The 20,423-nt window shown below is 37.1% G+C and overlaps 1 protein-coding gene, 1 non-coding gene and 1 pseudogene across 2 annotated transcripts; all 3 read right to left on the bottom strand.

The window, feature by feature from the left end:
* Positions 1-66: 66 nt before the first annotated feature.
* Positions 67-8,957, bottom strand: LOC100265431 (cysteine-rich receptor-like protein kinase 10). The gene is made up of 13 exons (XR_009466756.1): positions 8,777-8,957; positions 8,401-8,611; positions 7,914-8,151; positions 7,643-7,793; positions 7,223-7,527; positions 6,159-6,200; positions 4,719-5,732; positions 4,307-4,426; positions 4,028-4,230; positions 1,128-1,338; positions 800-1,037; positions 535-685; positions 67-441 (listed from the first exon to the last, which is right to left on the bottom strand). It is a non-coding gene; the product is annotated as a cysteine-rich receptor-like protein kinase 10 (transcript).
* A 67-nt stretch (positions 8,958-9,024) lies between these two features.
* LOC132252635 (cysteine-rich receptor-like protein kinase 25) lies at positions 9,025-10,468 on the bottom strand. The gene is made up of 2 exons (XM_059740182.1): positions 9,542-10,468; positions 9,025-9,188 (listed from the first exon to the last, which is right to left on the bottom strand). The coding sequence occupies exons 1-2, from the start codon at positions 10,317-10,319 to the stop codon at positions 9,025-9,027; spliced, it is 942 nt and encodes a 313-aa protein (XP_059596165.1). The 5' UTR covers positions 10,320-10,468.
* Positions 10,469-15,051: 4,583 nt separating this feature from the next.
* On the bottom strand, positions 15,052-19,755 carry LOC100263136 (cysteine-rich receptor-like protein kinase 10; annotated as a pseudogene).
* Positions 19,756-20,423: the final 668 nt, after the last annotated feature.

The following is a 20,423-nucleotide window of genomic DNA, read 5'->3' as shown; positions in this document are numbered from 1 at the left end:
TTAAAAGAGAAATTTTAACCAAACCATAGGAAGTTGTTGAATATTAAAACAGAGAGAAGCAGAGAATGAAGAGGAAAGAAGGAAGAGATCTTGTATATTTGAATTTGTGAATCACAGGGAGAAAAGCTAGACTTGCATCACCAACTCCACCTAGTCTTGATCTGACATGAGAAAACCAGTGCTGGTCCCGGTTGTTGAAGATTGATCAGACATGAAATGTCTTCCCATAGAGAAGGGAGGTGCTGATGGTTGGGGAAGGTTCACTGATTTGCTTCCAAGCATGAGAGCAACTGATGACATGAGGGGTCTATCATTGGGTTCTTCCTGAACACACAACAAAGCAATATGGATCCATCTGAGTGCCTCACTTACAGGACAAGTGTCAACTAAGTTCTGGTCTATAAACTTCAGTCCTTTGTCTTCATTCCATAGCCGCCATGCCTGTTCAGCAGCATAATTGATGAATTTACAAATGGGTATAGTAAAGGAACATCTATGTTTAAGCTCAGCACATAAGAGAAGAGAAAGACCTACATATGATAAAAGGCTTTGGGAATGGTCTGGGTTATGGAAGCCACTGTTCTTTTTTCCACTTAAGATTTCTAGCAACAGAACTCCAAAGCTGTAAGTATCAGACTTCACCGAAAATAATCCCTCCATTGCATACTCTGGTGCCATGTACCCACTATTGGAGAACAAATTTTGAGGTGCAGTTCAACTTTAAATCGTGTGAAGAAAAGTTAAAAAATTGGAAAAGAGTTGAAATTACTCAATAGTTAGAGAGAATGAGATGGCTTACAATGTACCAACAACTCTGCTGGTGTTGGCATCAATTTGATTTTGGCCAAAAATCCTTGCAGTGCCAAAATCTGAGATCTTTGGGTTCATCTCTTCATCCAACAAAATATTGCTTGCTTTCAAGTCCCTGTGGATGATTTTGAGACGAGAGTCTTCATGCAGATAGAGAAGGCCCCTTGCTATTCCACCAACAATGGCTGCGCGCTTTGCCCAGTCCAGTTGCCTGCTCTTTGTAGGATCTGGCTTTGGGAGAAAAAGATGGGAAAATTTCTAAGGAAATCCCATAATGATTTCAATAGTTTCAATAGACACAGTTTGAGAGAACAAACCAAACAAAAAGGAGTCGAGACTAGTGTTAGCCATGTATTCATAGACAAGGAGCTTTTCATCCCCCTCTGTGCAGTAACCCAACAGCCTCACAAGATTCTTGTGTTGAAGTTTAACAAGCAACATGACTTCATTCTCAAACTCTCCATGGCCTTGCCCTGATTTTGGCCAAAATCTTTTGACTGCTACTTCCTTTCCATTAAGCAGCTTACCCTGAGGTCATTTCAAGCTTTCTCAATGAAAGAAATTTTATCATATATGAATTAGCTACATGTCATGACAGTGAGGAGTGTTGAATTTTGACTTAGTATTTGCTGGAATTTGAATTTTGAATATTGCAGCTGGAGTCTTGCACAAAATCTGCAACATCTAGATATTTTCTTATTTTTATTTGGTCAAGATTTGGTTTCTATTTTATAGGAAGTAGTTGTTCATCATCTAGTAGCTTGATTTTTTGCTATTCTAATGTCATTTAAGTTACAAGCTCATGTATAAATTCAGCACTCTTCATCAATAAAATTAGTTCCGACAGCCCAAAAATATATATTCTGTATAAGTATTTAATCTTATACCAACAAAGTGGTATCAGAGCCATAGTTATCTTGAGGGGCCAGTGAGGTGAGTGAACCCAAACGCCTTCTAAAATCATTTAGCAATGGAAGAGTCAAGTCTCACAGTTGCACCATCAATTCTTGATGGAGACAATTATGAAACTTGGGCTGTTAGAATGACAGTTCATCTACAAGCACTTGATGTTTGGGAAGCAGTGGAAGAAAATTATGAAGTTCCTCCCCTAGGAGCCAATCCAACTGTGGCTCAAATGAAGTTGCATAAAGAAAGAAGGACAAGAAAGGCTAAAGCGAAAACTTGCTTGTTTGCTGCAGTTTCACCATCAATTTTCATCAAAATCATGAAAATTGATTCAGCTGCAGAAATTTGGGAGTATCTCAAGGAGGAATACAAAGGAGATGAAAGAATCAAGAAAATTTGAAATGAAGAAAATGAGGGAGTCTGATGCTGTTAAAGACTATGCTGCACAACTTCTTTCGATAGCAGACAAAGTTAGGCTGCTTGGAAAAGAATTTTCCAATGAGAAGATTGTTCAAAAGATATTGGTTACACTTCCTGAGAAATATGAAGCTACAATTTCCTCTTTGGAGAATTCAAAAGATCTGTCAACTATTAGCTTGACAGAATTATTACATTCCTTGGAGGCTGTGGAACAAAGAAGACTCATGAGACAAGGAGATACTGCAGAAGGAACATTTCAAGCAAGAATGCAGAAAAATGCAGGCCATAAAAATGGAAAGGTGAACAACAAGTCGTGTGGCAACAACCAGAAAAATGGAGTTTTTCCACCTTGTCCTCATTGCAAGAAGACAAATCATTCTCCACAAAAATGTTGGTGGAGACCAGATGTGAAATGCAACAAGTGTGGTAAACAAGGACATGTGGAGAGGATTTGCAAAAATCAACAGTAGGAAGAAACTAGTGCAGCAGTTGACTATTGCCAGGAGGAGCAATTGTTTGTAGCAACGTGTTTTGCTAATAAAAGCACCTCTAAAAGCTGGCTTGTGGATAATGGTTGTACAAACCACATGACAAATAATCAAGATCTCTTTAGAGAACTTGATAGAACAATTATTTCCAAAGTCAGAATTGGAAATGGTGAGTATATTCCAGTGAAGGGCAAAGGAACGGTTTCTATCGAAAGCCAAACAGGTTTGAAACTCATTTATGATGTTTTGTTTGTGCCTGACATTGACCAAAACTTACTCAGTGTTGGACAGCTTGTTGAGAAAGAATTTAAAGTTTATTTTGAAGATAGGAATTGCATTATCAAGGATGCTGAAGGCAAAGAGGTGTTCAACATAAAAATGAAGGGCAAGAGTTTTGCCTTGAATTTACTGGAAGATCAGCATATTGCTATTTTACAACAAGATAGCACAACAATGTTTTGGGACAGAAGGGTTAAGCACTTTCATCATGATGATGTGCTCTACATGAAGAAAAATCAAATAGCTGAAGGACTTCCTGACTTAGAAAAAGATCTTCCTATATGTGCTACTTGTCAATATGGGAAGCAAACTAAACTTTCCTTTCCAAAGAAAATATCCTGGAGAGCAACCAAAAAACTGCAACTGGTGCATACTGATGTTGGTGGATCTCAAAAGATGCCATCCTTGAAATGGAATGCAAACAATGTTCACCAGCTCACTGCACCATATAATCCACAACAAAATGGAGTCGTGGAGAGGAAAAATAGAACATTTTTGAAGATGACAAGATGCCTTCTGCATGAAAAATATCTACCTACAAAATTTTGGGCTAAAATTGCAAGTAGAGCAGTATATTTTCTGAACATATTGCCAACAAAAGTGTTAAAGAAGCAGACCCCTTTCGAAGTTTGGTTTGAGTGTCTACGTGCAAGACTTGGAGTTTGCATCTACGAAGTCAAGGAGGAGTGTTGAATTTTGACTTAGTATTTGTTGGAATTTGAATTTTGAATATTGCAGCTAGAGTCTTGCACAAAATCTGCAACATCTAGATATTTTCTTATTTTTATTTGGTCAAGATTTGGTTTCTATTTTATAGGAAGTAGTTGTTCATCATCTAGTAGCTTGATTTTCTGCTATTCTAATGTCATTTAAGTTACAAGCTCATGTATAAATTCAGCACTCTTCATCAATAAAATTAGTTCCGGCAGCCCAAAAATATATATTCTGTATAAGTATTTAATCTTATACCAACAAGGACCATAGGCAGTTTATTATGCAGATGCACACGGTAGAACCTTTTCAAGGCAGTTAAGATTGTGTCAATCAAATATCTGATTAGTCCGAGCCCAATTTTCATGACAACATTTTTCTATATGTACAAAGAAATATGTGTATGACTTAACCTTGTAAACAGGGCCAAAACCTCCTTCTCCAAGCTTATTCTCATCAGAGAAACTGTTTGTGGCAGCCAGTATGGTAGTAAAATTGAAGTAATGCATCTCCCTGCTGTGGTCTTGATCCCTTGCGTGCATATGTGCCTCCATGCAGCAAGTTCCAGTTGTACCTTTCAAATCATTTAATAGAATTTCTACACCTGTTCCCTCCTCTGGGTAAGAAATAACGTCAAAATCTAATAGCAAATTTAACAGTGTGGTTACTATCAACAGTTTAATTATATATACCTGGTATGTGCTTCCTTCTGATGACCGAACAATAAATGTAGAAACCGAAGAGAACCACAACTGCTGTACAAGTTGATACGGTTATAATTACAGTCTTTGTTATGTTCTCTCCTCCCTTTCCTGCCATTATAGTATACAATTCATATAATTTTGAATTTGTTTATGATTCTCATACAAATCTCAAAGAATATAGGAGCATAGTCTATCTGAGGGGACCAAAAGAAGATGGTTTACTTTAAAAGATGTAGGAGTTTCTTGGGACTGGTTGGATTGTTGTTTGGGCAAAAAATTATCTAAGCATACTGTTTCGTCTGATTATTCTCTAATAACATTTGAGATAAGATGTTGAAATTTTGAGTGGTTAGTGTCAAAGAGATTGCCAAAATTACTTGTCTGGCCGCTGTTGACTGACCTTGGTCATCTTCAGGCGGCCCCTGCAAGGTAGTGACAACCAGGGAAGGCAGTAGCGATGGTGGTGGTGGTGGAGATGGAGCCAGAGTTTTGTGGTTGTAGAATTGGTGGTCTTCATACCTTAGATAGCAACTTGGGCACATAATCATGCCATCCTCTCCTTCCGTTGCAACACTGGCTAATATTCTCCCTCAGCTGCGTTAAACAATTTCTGCATTCATCCCTGCCCATATCTCTACTACACTGCACCAGCCCGTATCTATATCCACTGTCCAGCTTTTTCTCTGACGTATTAAACATATTCTCTGCATATGGAGCATTTGCCAGGAGCTCCGATATCATACCTACTGCCTCCCACGGCGGCTCTTCTCTGGAACTAGTGTTCTGGGCATTCCACATGAGCACCATCGGAGTGGTCTGCCCAATTCCAAAGAAATTGAGGTTAGAGTATCTTACTATGCATTCATCATACCAGATGATGGCTGTTTTATTAGACTGGCATCGCTTTTGAATTTCTTGACTAGCAGTTTTCACGCAATTCTGGCAAGTAGTAGCATCAACATCGCCTCTGCAGAGATAGAGGCTGTAGATTTGATTGAAGGTATCATTGTAGAAGCTGTTGGTGGAAGCTTTAGAAGATAGAGAACCCAAGAGGGAAGTGAGATTGTCTATGTAATTGGCGCTGTCTGAGTCATTGTCTGGACCTGAACAATCACAGTGGTTATAACTTGGTTGGCCATTGATGGAGATGATCGTAAGCAAAAAAGTTGAGATTGACAGCAATAGGAAGGCTCTGGTGTCTTGGGTATCAAACATTCCTGCTGCTACACTAGCTAGATATTCATCTATGTAATGGTAATGGTAATGGTAAATGGATTGTTGTATCCACCACTCTCTGCTAAACCAATATTCCAAGGTGCAAATGAGGATGTGATTGATCATATATAACAGGTAGAACTGCTTAGAGAACGGAAAAAGGGAAATGACTGAAGAAAAAAGAAACAATGACCAGTCCCTTTACTACCAGTGTTCCAACTTATAACCCCACAAATTAAATTCTATCTTTGAAATTTCACAAAAGAAGCATGTGTCAATTCCCAGTAGAGATCGAAACGTCGCTTAAGATATTATTCACAAATTTCTATGGCAATTGAATAATGCACATACACTGGAGGAAGATGAAAGTCGTCGATCTACGTTGTGATTATTTTCCAATAATGCAATTCCTGGTCGTTGGTGCACTTTTCAACACACGTTTAATGGGCCTTGCCATTTGACTTTAAACACTCAAAGCAAGCTGTAACCGGGCCATGCCTCAAACTTTTTCTTGCCAGAAAAGAGAAACGTGTTGTGCCTAAACAAAGTTAGTCCGAGAACACAGATAAAACAATCAACTTAAAGACACATGAGGTCTTAACATGGTTTGGCCGATCATACTGACATCCACGGATGAGAGAGAATCTTTCCATTATACCATAAATTACTATAGAGGACAAAACCAAATATAACTATCCCATGTTTGTATCCACACCTTGAATCATGAGCCTCTTATTTCATCAGGTGTCTCTCGTTCTTTCTCATATTTCTATTCACTTCGTATAGTCTTTATAAGCCCATCTTTATCTCATAATCTTTTTCCCTTATGAATTAGAATATTTATAGAGATATTCCTAATAATTTGTTTAATTAGACAATATAATATTACAACAATATATCAATTTAGGAAATATTTTCTAATATATTTTTTACAAAAAGGGAATTTTTACAAATTAGAAATTTGAATCACTTTTCAATAGAATGAATTTGAAGATAATGCGGGTCAATCAAAGCAATGGATATGTAGCTATTTAGAATGATATTAGGTTTCATGATTATATGAGATCTCATCTACCAAGAAATGGTAAGAGGGAGTTTAAAAAATTAGTTAAATTTTTAAACATTACATGTTAATTAGATGTGTCCTTCAATAATTTACTGAATTAGATGTATCATTTTCAAGCATTGAATATCACATGGTCTGTCTTCTTTATGTGTGAGCATTTTGTTGTAGTATGTGGCTCATATTTGAGTGAAAAGACACATGGAGAAAAAGTGGCAAATGCCGGAGAGAAACGGTGTGATGGCATTTGCCATTTAGGTTTGTACTTCTTTTGTTGTGGGGTAAACCATAGGTTGGGGTTGCCTCTCACGGTATGACTCAGGGGTATTTTTGGAATTTTCATTCTTAAGGGTTAATATAAATACCCTTTTATGTAACCCTAATTTGATACATAGTGAAAATCCTCTTTCCTTGTTCCCGTGGACGTAGGTAATTAGCCGAACTACGTTAAATCTTCATGTTCTTCTTTCTCGTTTTTCTATTTTTTTCGCCATAAATCATTGCACAGATTTTAACACATTCAAACATGTTAAGAAAGAAAGGAAAGAAAAATATAGGATATTAGTTCTTTTATCATATAAATTGTAGCAAAACAATTCTTTTAATTATAATCGTCATTTACAAACTATCGAGGATGTAGATCAGTAATTGTAGCCTCATCTACTGAGAATTGATCCAACCTGGTTCCTAAAGGCATGTCCAACTGGCTACTGTTATGGATAAAAAATGCAGGATGTGAAGGTACCGGGAGACTTAGAGAGTGGCCATTAAGCATAAGAACAATAGAAGCCATGGTTGGTCTATCAACTTCCTTTTCTTGAACGCATAGGAGCCCAATGTGGATACATTTCATTATTTCACTTGTTGTGTCATCCCTTAACGTGGGATCTACTATATTGGTAGCTGTCCCTTCTTTCCAATTTTTCCAAGCCTACAAGAACACAACAATATGTTCAATATTGTAGACAAGGTTTTGTAATGTCTCAAATCTCACAAGCATTATTCACCACTACATCCATGCAAAAGAGAAATCCACCTATACTTACATAGCTCAGAAGGTCCTCAACATTTTCCCTGCGGCCAAAACGGTTATTCCTCTGACCGGTCATAATCTCCAAAACTAACACACCAAAGCTATAAACATCTGTCTTGACTGAGAAGTGACCGTGCATTGCATACTCTGGAGCCATATAGCCACTGCATATGATAGTCAATGACAATGATATGAAATTTCAGTAACAATGGAACTTTTTTTATAGTTGTAATCTTTATTGTTTAGCAGTTGAGGCAGAATGAAAAGATGAGGAGATGGCTTACAATGTACCAACAATTCTGTTGGTGCTAGCTTCAATTTGGTTGCTTCCAAAAATCCTGGCAGTGCCAAAGTCCGAGATCTTGGGGTTCATCTCATCATCCAACAAAACATTGCTTGCTTTCAAATCCCTATGGATGATTTTGAGCCTAGAATCCTCATGCAGATATAGAAGCCCCCTTACAATGCCACCAATAATGGCGGCCCGCTTAGCCCAGTCTAGTTGCTTTGTTTTTGTTGGATCTGTCTTAGTGAAAACAACATGAAAATTTTCAATTGAGATTTGCAGAAGAAAAAGCATGTTAATGAGAAGAGCATGCAAGAACAAAGCAATAAGTCAACCATAAATCACTCAAATTTCAAGGATTCATATGAGTCCATGACATTGGTGTTAAGACCTTGTGAAGGTTTTTCATGAGATTAGATAGGACAGTGATGCTATTCAAGCCAAGACTCTTAACTCTTCAATAGAAAGAAGGAGAGGGAACGGACCAAACAAAAAGGCGTCTAGACTCGTGTTGGCCATGTACTCGTAGACTAGAAGCTTTTCATCTCCTTCTATGCAGCAACCCAACAGCCTCACAAGATTTTTGTGTTGAAGTTTAACAATTACCATAACTTCATTTCTGAACTCTTCAATCCCTTGCCCTGATTTTGCTGAAAGCCTTTTAACCGCTATTTCTTTGCCATTAGGCAGAGTGCCCTGCAGTCATTCAAGCTTTCTCAATCAGAATATGAACAAATCATACACTAATGGTCGTGACTGCTGCTATATCCCACAAAAGCAAGATGTAAAGACAGTGAATTCAACTTCCATAACATTATTTTTGTGAGTATAAACTTAGTGAAAGATTTTATATTTCTTAACCTTGTAAACAGGGCCAAAACCTCCTTGTCCAAGCTTATTAGCCTCCGAGAAATTGTTTGTAGCTGTCAGAATAGTGGTTAAATTGAAGTAATACATTTCTCCACTGTCCTCCTCACCCCTTGCTTGCATATTTCCCTCCCTGAATTTTGTTTTGCCAGTTGGAAGTTTCAAATCTTTGAATAAAATATCTTCCCTAGATTTCTCCCCTGAGTAGGTAACAAGATTAAGATTTAATGGCACAAGTTAACCTATGTAGTCGTTGAATTACAGGCGTTATAATATGTATATATACCTTCTCTGCTCTTCCTTCTAAAAACTGAATAGTAAATGTAGCAACCCAAAAGAATTACTACTACTGTAAATGCTGACACGGTACCAATTACAATCTTTGTTGTGCGCTTTCCTCCGTTTCCTGCAATCATGTAATACAATTATAAATTTGATTATGATTCTGAAGCAAAGTATCAATTAAAGAAGACAGGAGCATGTCCAAAGCGACGGTACTTTTTTACACCATTTAGAGGGAGATCATTGTGACTCGCCCCAGAAAATTGATCACTCCCCATACAAGTGAATAAACCAGCATAGCAAAATAATTACCAAAATTTCTTTACCTCCCAAGACTAGATCTGGCTTTTTCATACATAAAACAAAACAGAGAACATACTTCATGTGGTTGGGCCTTGGAGTTGTGCTATTTTTTGGTGCGTAGCACGAGGACTTCAAAGTGTGATAAATTTCTCAATGATTATAACATCAACTTACCTGAGGTGGGCATGGGTTGATTAGCTGGAGATTGGTGGTAGAATAGGGTTTGTTCGTATCTCAAATGGCAACTTGGGCTCATAATACGCCACCCTAACCTCTCTCGGCAACACTGTTCAATGTTCTTCAGCACCTTCACTAAACAATCTTTGCATGAAACATTATTGATATCTCCTGTACACTGAGCCAGCCCATATATATTCCAAGAAGAATTATCCATAGCCACTCCCTCCTTCGTGGCAAGCATCATTTCTGAATTGGGAGCCTTTTCCACTAGCTCATAGATCAAAGCTAAAGCCCCAACATCAAGTCTTGGAGAGGATTCAGTACTGTTGTTGTTATTCCACATCAAGTACCCTGTATATGTCTCTGGAATTCCAAAGAAGTCTTTATTAGAGTAACGTACCATGCAATCATCAAACCATATGATCGCTGTTTTATTAAACCAGCATTGCTCTTGGATTTCTTGAGCTGCAGCTTTCACGCAATCGTAGCAGGTGGTAGCGTTGATATCGCCTCTGCACTGGTAGAGGCTGTAGATTTGGTTAAAGGAGTCATTGTAGAATTTGTAGAGGGCAGTCTTAGGAGACAGAGAATCCAAGAGGGAAGAGAGATCAGTTTCAAAATTGGCATTTGCCGAGTCACCATCTTGGCCTTGACAGAGGTGGTAATCGTAGTTTGGTTGGGCATTGATGAAGCTGATAAGGCTGAAGATTGAGATTGAGATTGAGATTAAGATCAGCAACGGAAAGACTCTGGTGTCTTGGATATTAAACATTCCTACTGTTATCCTTAGGTGAACGAATATTTAAAGGACATACATGAAAGATAATTCTTATAGCTAATTGCCTAATTGAAATGGTTGCTACACAAAGCAGAAGTACAGCTGATTCTGTGATAGCATAAATATGACCCTCAATAAATCAAAGAGGCACATAGAGAAAAAGGCAGTTTATAAGTTTGGGGGACTCTTAAGTTCTATAACAGGCTTCACAAGAAAGACTGAGGATGGCTTCTTTTTAGCTACCAGCCATAAATTGACTTATCTTCGTGGTTTGGGCGGACCATGCTAGTAGAAACTTGGAAATTTTCAAAAATGGAACTTGTAGATTTTTGTGGTTTATATATTGTTTTTAGACGGCTAGAATTGGATTGTATTGGGGGTTGGAAAATAAAGAATCAGGTATACCATTTTTAACGTTAAGACTTTTCTAGGCACAAGTCTTTGTCCCTACTATAAACAAGGTGTTTTTAGAACTATCCCTGAAGGCTTCACTTTTGTTTTCTTAGAAAGACTTTTCTCCTAATAGATCACTGAACAACTGTTTTTTCAACTTCCCCGTACCTTCTTCTTTTCTAATAAAGAAGAAGACATGGCTAGACCTTTGATTGGTTAGGAATTGTAAGACATGTGCTGAGTTGTAATTATTAGTTGGAGCTCAAAATTATGGGGAGTTATAGTTTCTAGTTGAAGCTAAGCCGATTCAGATTCTCTTATTTATATACCAACTGATATAAAAAGAAATAGCCAAAGAATAAAATAGGGTTGGAAGAGAAGAGATACAATCATAAACAACTGGGTTTATTCAAGATGATTAAGAATCAAAACCCCTTTAGGATGAAGAGTTGAACCAAGGACTCTTGTAAAACCTAAAAAAATTAAAATAGTTTTTATAATCTAAAGTCAGTGAGATATTTTTGGAAAAATGAGATCTGATTGGTGAGAAAATTTCACTAGAACCTGTTCAAAAGTGGGTCTGATCCACTGGAAAAAAACAAGAACCAAAAAAAAAAACTGCACTGTTAAGTGGTATGATATAATGTCTTATTGGTACATCAATGTATTCATGAAATTGAAATTATGAATCAAGGTATACTGATATGAGCTCGAGCATGCAATGAATCTCCTAACTAAACAGAGGTACTCGTCTCCCTCCATGCAGTAACCCAACAGCCTCACAAGATTTTTGTGTTGAAGTTTAATAATTAATGTAATGATCGGGTATTTTATGACACGTTAGCATTTTTAATTTGAAAAATTTTATTTTGTGTGATGGTTGAAAAGTCAAAAAGAAAAGTGTTTGGAGAACACGTATCAATTTCGGATTGGTGAATTTCATTTTATTGTGTCGGTCAATTAGACGAGTTGAATTTTTATGCCATGTCAGCTTTAGGGTAGAAAATTTCTTAAGATTTTAGAAATTAAAAATTTCCGGAAACGAAAAACGAAAACGAAAAAAAAAATGAATTAATTAAAAATGAATTAGAATTAATTAAGAAAAATTAAATTAAATTGACGAATAATAAAATTAAGAAAATTAGTTTTAGATTAGTGTTAATAAATAAATTTGTGTGTTAAAAAAAAAATGAATTGGAAATCAAATAAAACAAATAGAATAAACAAAAGAAAAGTAAAATAAAAGAAAAGAAATGAAAATATTCAATGAGCTATTAAACTTGGCCCATGTAGTATGGATTGTTAAAAAGAAATGAAATAGAATTGAGCCTTTGGTTTTGGGCTTAAGTGGCTGGTGAATATTTTTTTTTTTAAAAAGGGTTGGGCTTTTGAACTTTGGGCCAGGCTTGTGTGGCTGGAGGGTTAGTAAAAAGAAAAAAAAAAAAAAAAAAGGAAAAGAGGGAGAATTAGAAACTGGCAGCACGCGGGGAGAGAGAGAAGGGCACTGTGCAGAAATTTGGTCACTCGCTGGATCTTTGACCGGCTGTTTGGACGGCCAAACGACCTCCGTTTCGACCCAAATTTGGAGGAAGTGCTCTATTCGACTAGAGGAACAAGTCTACGGTGACTGATTTCATTTTTAACGGTCAACTTCTCAGATTTGTGGTAGGGGAAAACTAACCCTAGAACTCAAATTTAATGTATTTTTCATTGGAAAAAAAAATTATAAATCTGATAATTATGAGTTAAGTAGATAATTTTGATGTTGTGTGAATTTTCTAAAATGATTTGGGATTTTTTTGGATTTTTTTTGTAATTTCCGGAATTCTTTGTAATTGATAATTAATTGTTTTAGGTTGTTAAAAAATTATTAGAAATATAGGAAAATTCCGAAATTAGGGCAAGATTTCAAATCTAGTGATTTATGAATTTTTGAAAATTGATTGGAATATTTGTGGTAATTTTATTGTGGAAAATTAGTTATTTTCAAATATTGGGAATTATTAAAATTATTGAAAAATTTTGAAATTGTGATATAAATTCAAGTATATTGATTTGTGAATTTTCGAAAATTTTTGGTGTATTTTCAGGAATTTTAATGTGAAAATTTCATTTTATTGGGTTATTGAGAATGTTGGAATTATTGGAATTGTAGAAATTATTGAGCAATTTTGGAGTTTGTGGCATTCACTTGCATCATGGTTGTATGAAAAAAAAAATTTGTGAAAAGTGTATGAAATGGAAAAAAATAAAATAGTGATGAAAAGTGAAAGCCGTGTGAGGCGAATTAAGAAGGGAGAGAGATCCCTAGGGTGAAAGACCCAAAAGTTTACCTTGGGAAGACTCCAAATGGGGAGTATATTTGGGTGTAGACGCGTATCCTTCGGTGAAAACTCGAGAACGATAGTGCATTGTATGACTGTGTGTCACACATTCATATGCATTCATTTAATGACTGGATGTTGTGGGATTGAGTATAATGTTATATGTTAAATTGTGTGACTTGATTTATATTGGTAAACTGTTGTGTTTGGGTTATTGAAATATAGTAATGGCCCATTAACCCTTTAGGTGTTAGGCATCCTACTGAGCAATGTGGAAATGCTTACCCCTTCCTTTTTATATCTTTTTAGATGCAGATATCACTCCTGAGGATCCACAAGTGGGACAGGGAGGACTTCAGGATACCCCTGGAGTGGTTTAGTGGAATATGTTTTATTTTTTTATTGTGTTTGTGGTATTGAGACTTTGTAATAAGTGAATTATGGATAATATAATAAGACTTTAATTTGATTAAGGGGATTTTTTATGAAATTTTATTTTGGAATGCAATGATGTTTATTAAATCTTGATGTGTTTGAGTAAGGTTTGAAATATTGTTAGTTGGTGAGAACCTAGTGGGACTTATATGTAAAAAAAAAAAGAAAAAAAAAAGAAAAAAAAGAAACGTTCAGAGTGTTTTAATTGACTGCCAACGTGGAATAGGAGAAACCCTTAGGGTCAAACCTTTGACCTGGGGTCACGGACAAAATTTTGGGTCGCCCTGAATTTGGGTCGTGACAATTAACATAACTTCATTCTTGAACGTACGCCTCAAGACCTTGCCCTGACTTCCTCGGAAGCCTTTCAACAGCCATTTCCCTTCCATCAAGCTGCTGTGCAGGAGCAGGAGCGGGTGGATCAGCAGAGACTTCAACATAGGAGTACCCTTCATACCTTATATTGCAATTTGGACCCAGAACACGCTATCCTACCTTCTCTTGGCAACACTCTTGGATCTCCAAAAACAGCTTCCCCCAACACCTATCGCATCCAACATCGCTTATCTCTTTTACACTGCGCTAGCCCATGTAAAATCAGAGTCGACGCGTTATCCATGGACGGTCCCTCTTTTATCGCAAACATGGACTCTGAATATGGAGCTTATTCATCAAAGATAGAGAGCCAACATCCCCTTCATTGGGATCAGTTCTGTTGTTCACATTCCACATTAAGAAGCCCAGAGTAGTCTCCAGGGTTCCAAAGAAGTATTCATTTGAGTATCGTAACATGGATTCATCATACCATATGATAGCTGTTTTATCATACTGGCGCACCTCCTGGATTACTTGGACTACAGTTTTCACACAACTCTGGCAGGCAGTAGTGTTAACATAGGCTTTGTATGCTTATCTGCCTCCGTGCAGCAAGTTCCAGTTGTACCTTCTAAATCATTTAATATAATTTCTACTCCTGTTCCTTCCTCTGGGTAAGTAATAAGATCAAAATCTAACAGCAAATTTAACAGTGTGGTTGCTATCAGCAGTTTTAAGTATATATACTTGGTATGCTCTTCCTTCTGATGATTGAATAATAAATGTAGAAATTGAAGAGTACTACAACTACTGTACAAGTTGATACAGTCATGATTAGTCTTTGTTGTGTTCTTTCCTCCCTTTCCTACCATTAAATCATACAATTCATATAGTACTGAATTTCCTCCCTTTCCTGCCAAAAGAAGATGGTTTATTTTAAAAAGATGCAAGTCTTTCTTGGGACTGGTTGATTTGTTGTTGGGGCAAAAAATCATCTATGCATGCTATTTCATTCATTATTGTCTAACAACATTTTAGATAAGATGTTGAAATTTTGAGTGGTTAGCGTCAAAGAGGTTGTCTTCAAACAGTTTGCAAAACTCATTCAAAGGCATGTTCAAGACTAATCAGATTCTCAACACTTCTCTCCAAACCAAAATTTCCACAAAACTAAAATTACTTGTCTGGCCCATGTTGACTGACCTCGGTCATCTTCAGGTGGCCCCTGCAAGGTAGAACCGGGGAAGACAGTCTTCAAATTGATGAATGGTAGTTTTTCATTGATTATTTTATTTGTTCATGTACATAGTATAAATAGAGGGTAATCACCATTCTAAGAATGGGAAAGAATGATACAAGGAAAGAATGATATAAGGAAAAAACAACTAATATTCTAATATCTCAACATTCCTAATATCTCAATTTTCTTAATATTTAAACATTCCTAATATCTCAACAGTAGCGATGGTGGTGGTGGTGATGGTGGAGATGGAGCCAGAGTTTTGTGGTTGTAGAATTGGTGGTCTTCATACCTTAGATAGCAATTTGGGCACATAATCCGCCATTCTCTCCTTCCTTGGCAACACTAGCTAATATCTTCCCTCAGCTGCGTTTATCAACTTCTGCATTCATCCCTGCACATATCTTTACTACACTGCACCAACTCGTATCTACATTGTCCCCCAACTTTTTCCCTGCATATGGACCATTTGCCACGAGCTTGGATATCATACCTAGAGCGTCCAATGCCGGTTCTTCTCTGGAACTAGCGTTCTAGGCATTCCACACGACCACCCTTGGAGTGGTCTGTCCAATTCCAAAGAAGTTGAGGTTAGAGTATCTTACTATGCATTCATCATGCCGGATGATGGCTGTTTTATTAGACAGGCATAGCTAGCTTTTGAATTTCCTGACTAGCAATTCTGGCAAGTAGTTGCATCAACATCGCCTCTGCAGAGATAGAGGCTGTAGATTTGACTCAACGTATCATTGTAGAAGCTGTAGGTGGACCCCAGGAGGGAAGTGAGATTATCTATGTAATTGGCGCTGTCTGTGCCATTGTCTGGAGCTGAACAATCACAGTAGTTATAACATGGTTGGCCATTGATGGAGCTGATCATAAGCAAAAAAGTTGAGATTAACAGCATCAGGAAGGCTCTGGTATCTCGGGTATTAAACATTCCTGCTGCTGCACCAGCTTCTCGACATGGAAATCTAATGTGGCTCAATCGAAGCAACAGATATGAAGCTATTTAGAACAATATTAGGTTTTATGATCATATGATCTACAGAGAAATAGTAAGAGGGAGTCTAAAAAATACGTTAAATTTTCAAACATTTGATGTTAATTAGATATCTCCTTCAATAATTTACTGAATTAAATGTATCATTTTCAAACATTGAATATCACATGGTCTGTCTCATTTATGCGTGAGCATTCAAACTTGTTAAGGAAGAAAGAAAAGAAAAACATATGATAAAACTTCTATTATCTTATAAATTGCAACAAAAACATTCTTTTGGTTATAATCTTGACTTACAGACTATCGAGGATGTACATCAGTAATTGCAACCTCATCTACTGAGAATTGTGTATTCCCACTTTGGGATTGACCCGAGTTGGTTCCTATAGGCATGTCCAACTGACTGCTGCTATGCATAAAAAATGCAGGATGTGAAGGTGCAGGGAGACTCAGAGAGTCGCCATTAAGCATGAGAACAATAGAAGCCATGGTTGGTCTGTCAACTTCCTTTTCTTGAACGCATAGGAGCCCAATGTGGATGCATTTCATTATCTCGCTTGTTGAGCTATCCCTTAACATGGGATCTACTATATTGGTAGCTATCCCTTCTTTCCAATTTTTCCAAGCCTACAAGAATATAACAATATGTTTAGTATTACAGACAAAATTTTGTTGTGTTTCTGATCTCTCAAGCATTATTCACCTTTACTTACATAGCTAAGAAGGTCCTCAATGTTTTCCCCGCTCCGGAAACGGTTATTCCTCTGACCAGTCACAATTTCCAAAACCAACACACCAAAGCCATAAACATCTGTCTTGACTGAGAAGTGGCCGTGCATTGCATACTCTGGAGCCATATAGCCACTGCATATGATAGTCAATGACAATGATATGAAATTTCAGTAACAATGGAAATTTCTTTATAGTTGTAATCTTTATTGTTTAGCAGTTGAGGCAGAATGAAAAGATGAGGAGATGACTTACAATGTACCAACAATTCTGTTGGTGCTAGCTTCAATTTGGTTGCTTCCAAAAATCCTGGCAGTGCCAAAGTCGGAGATCTTGGGGTTCATCTCATCATCCAACAAAACATTGCTTGCTTTCAAATCCCTATGGATGATTTTGAGCCGAGAATCCTCATGCAGATATAGAAGCCCCCTTGCTATGCCACCAATAATGGCTGCCCGCTTAGCCCAGTCTAGTTGCATTTTTTTGTTGGATCTGTCCTTGTGAAAGCAACATAAAAAATTTCAATTGAGATTTACAGAAGAAAAAGCATGTTATTAAGAAGATCAGGCAGGAGCACAAGTAAAAAAATGAACCATAAATCATCCAAGATTCAAGGATTCGTATGAGTCCATGACATTGGTGTTATGCCCTTCTTGTGAAGGTTTTTCATGAGGTGAGAAGACATGAATTATAGGACAGTGATGCCATTCAAGTCAAGAGAATCGTATGACCCTTCAATTGAGAGGAGAGGGAACAGACCAAACAAAAAGGCATCCAGACTAGTGTTGGCCATGTACTCGTAGACTAGAAGCTTTTCATCTCCCTTTATGCAGCAACCCAGAAGCCTCACAAGATTTTTATGTTGAAGTTTAACAAGCAGCAAAACTTCATTCCTGAACTCTTCAATCCCTTGCCCTGATTTCGCTGAAAGCCTTTTAACTGCTATTTCTTTTCCATTAAGCAGAGTGCCCTGCAGTCATTCAAACTTTCTCAACCAGAATATCCTATCATATATCAACAAATCATACACTAATGGCCATGACAACTGCTATATCTCACAAAAGCAAGACATAAAGACAGTGAATTCAACTTTCATGACATTATTTTTACTAGTATAAATTTAGTGGAAGAGTTTGTATTTCTAAACCTTGTAAACAGGGCCAAAACCTCCTTGACCAAGCTTATTAGCATCAGAGAAATTGTTTGTAGCTGACAGTATAGTGGTTAAATCGAAGTAATACATTTCTCCACTGTCCTTATCGCCGCTTGCTTGCATACCTCCCTCCCTGAATTTTGTTTTGCCAGTTGGACGTTTCAAATCTTTCAATAACATATCTTCCCTTGTTTTCTCCCCTGAGTAGGTAATAAGGTTAAATTTAATGGCACAAGTTAACCTATGTGGTTGTTGAATTACAGGCATTATAATATATATATATATATATGTACCTCCTCTGCTTTTCCTTCTGAAAACTGAATAGTAAATGTAGCAAGCCAAAAGAATTACTACTACTATAAATGCTGAAACGGTACTAATTACAATCTTTCTTGTGCCCTTTCGTCTTTTTCCTGCAATCAAGTGATACAGTTATAAGTTTGATTTTGATTCTTAAACAAAGTATCAATTAAAGAAGACAGGAGCATGGCCAAAACAATGGTATGTTGTTACCCCGTTTGGAGGGAGATCATTGTGACTGGCCCCAGAATATCGATCACTCCCCATACAAGTGAATAATAAAGAAGAACTCTTAATTCTTATAGATAAACTACCATAGCAAAATGATTACCAAAATTTCATTATCTCCCAAGACTAGATCTGCGCTTTTTATAAATAAAACAAAACAGAGAACATACTTCATATGGATGGGCCTCGGGGTTGTGCTATTTGGGGTGTAGCATGAGGACTTCAAAGTGTGATAAATTTCTCAATGAATATAACATCAACTTACCTGAAGTGGGCATGGGTTGATTAGCTGGAGATTGCTGGTAGAATAGGGTTTGTTCGTATCTCAAATGGCAACTTGAGCTCATAATACGCCACCCTAACCTCTCTCGGCAACACTGTTCAATGTTCTTCAGCAGCTTCACCAAACAATCTTTGCAGGAAACATTATTTATATCTCTTGTACACTGAACCAGTCCATATATGTTCCAAGAAGAATTATCCAAAGGCACTCCCTCATCCATGGCAAACATCCTTTCTGAATTGGGAGCCTTTTCCACTAGCTCATAGATCAAAGCAAGAGCCCCAACATCAAGTATTGGAGAGGATTCAGTACTGTTCTTATTATTCCACAGCAAGTACCCTGTATATGTCTCTGGAATTCCAAAGAAGTCTTCATTAGAGTAACGTAACATGCAATAATCGAACCATATGATTGCTGTTTTATTAAACTGGCATCGCTCTTGAATTTGTTGAGCTGCAGCTTTCACACAAGTGTGGCAAGTGGTAGTGTTGACATCGCCTCTGCATTGGTAGAGGCTGTAGATTTGGTTGAAGGAGTCATTGTAGAAGTTGTAGAGGGAAGCCTTAGAAGACAGAGAATCTAACAGGGAAGAAAGATTGGTTTCAAAATTGCTGTTTGCCGTGTCACCGTCTTGGCCTTGACAGAGGTGGTAATCATAGTTTGGTTGGGCATTGATGAAGCTGATAAGGCTGAAGATTGAGATTAAGATCAGCAATGGAAAGACTCTGGTGTCTTGGATATCAAACATTCCTACTGCTATCCTTAGGTGAATGAAAATCTAGAGGACATACATGAAAGATAATAGTCTTATAGCTCACTGACTGATTGAAATGGTTGCTAAACAAAGCAGAAGTACATAGCATAAATACGACCTTGAATAAATCAAAGAAGCAAATAGAGAAAAAGGCATTTTTCAAGTTTGGGGGCCTCAAGTTCTATAGCAGGCTTGACAAGAAAAACCTTGAGGATGACTTGTTTTTACCTAGCTGCCACAAATTGACTTTTCTCTTTGGTGGGAGCATGCTAATAGAAGCTTGGAATTTTCAAATATGGAAACTGATAGATTTCCGGTGTTTATATATTTTTCAGAATCAAGACTGCAAGAATTGACAAGGCCAATAACTGAATTGTATTGGGGGTTGGAAAAGAAAGACTCAGGTAGAGCATTTCTAACGTCATACTTTTCTAGGCACAAGTCTCTATCCTTCTTTTATGTTGCCCATTAAGAAAAAATATGTTGTTTTCAGAACTCTCCCTGAAGTCTTCAATCTTGTTTTATTAAAAACGCGTTTGTCCTAACATATGACCCACCAATTGATTTTTTAATTGAATTGTTGCACATATCTTGACGTTTAAAAACTTTGAGATAGTCCACAAATTGTCCTACAAGCATAACTTTCAGTCATAATAACGTGCATCCACAATTCTTATCTATGGGCATTAATTAAAGCCTTATTTACAGAAAAAGACATATGATAACGTCCATAACCCTTGAATTATGCTCTTGTCCCACATAACCCGAAAAAACAAGGAAAAAAACAATTTGCACTGTTAAGTGGTATGCTATTGTTGAATTTTGACTTAGTATCTACTGGAATTTGAATTTTGAAGTTAAATATTGCAGCTGCAGTCTTGCACAAAATCTGCAACATCCAAATATTTTCTTGTTTTTATTTGGTCAAGATTTGGTTTCTA

Source organism: Vitis vinifera, chromosome 10 (assembly GCF_030704535.1).
Source record: "Vitis vinifera cultivar Pinot Noir 40024 chromosome 10, ASM3070453v1".
In the NCBI taxonomy this organism is placed as follows: domain Eukaryota; kingdom Viridiplantae; phylum Streptophyta; class Magnoliopsida; order Vitales; family Vitaceae; genus Vitis; species Vitis vinifera.
Note: the sequence above shows the minus strand (reverse complement) of the source record. Positions and strands in the feature narration are given on the sequence as shown.

Bases quoted from the DNA above. Each gene is read 5' to 3' on its own strand.
- LOC132252635 (XM_059740182.1), bottom strand. From the start codon at position 10,319: ATGTTTAATATCCAAGACACCAGAGTCTTTCCGTTGCTGATCTTAATC. The intron at 9,189-9,541 runs GTAAGTTGATGT...ACATGATTGCAG, and splicing joins TCAACCCATGCCCACCTCAG to GAAACGGAGGAAAGCGCACA.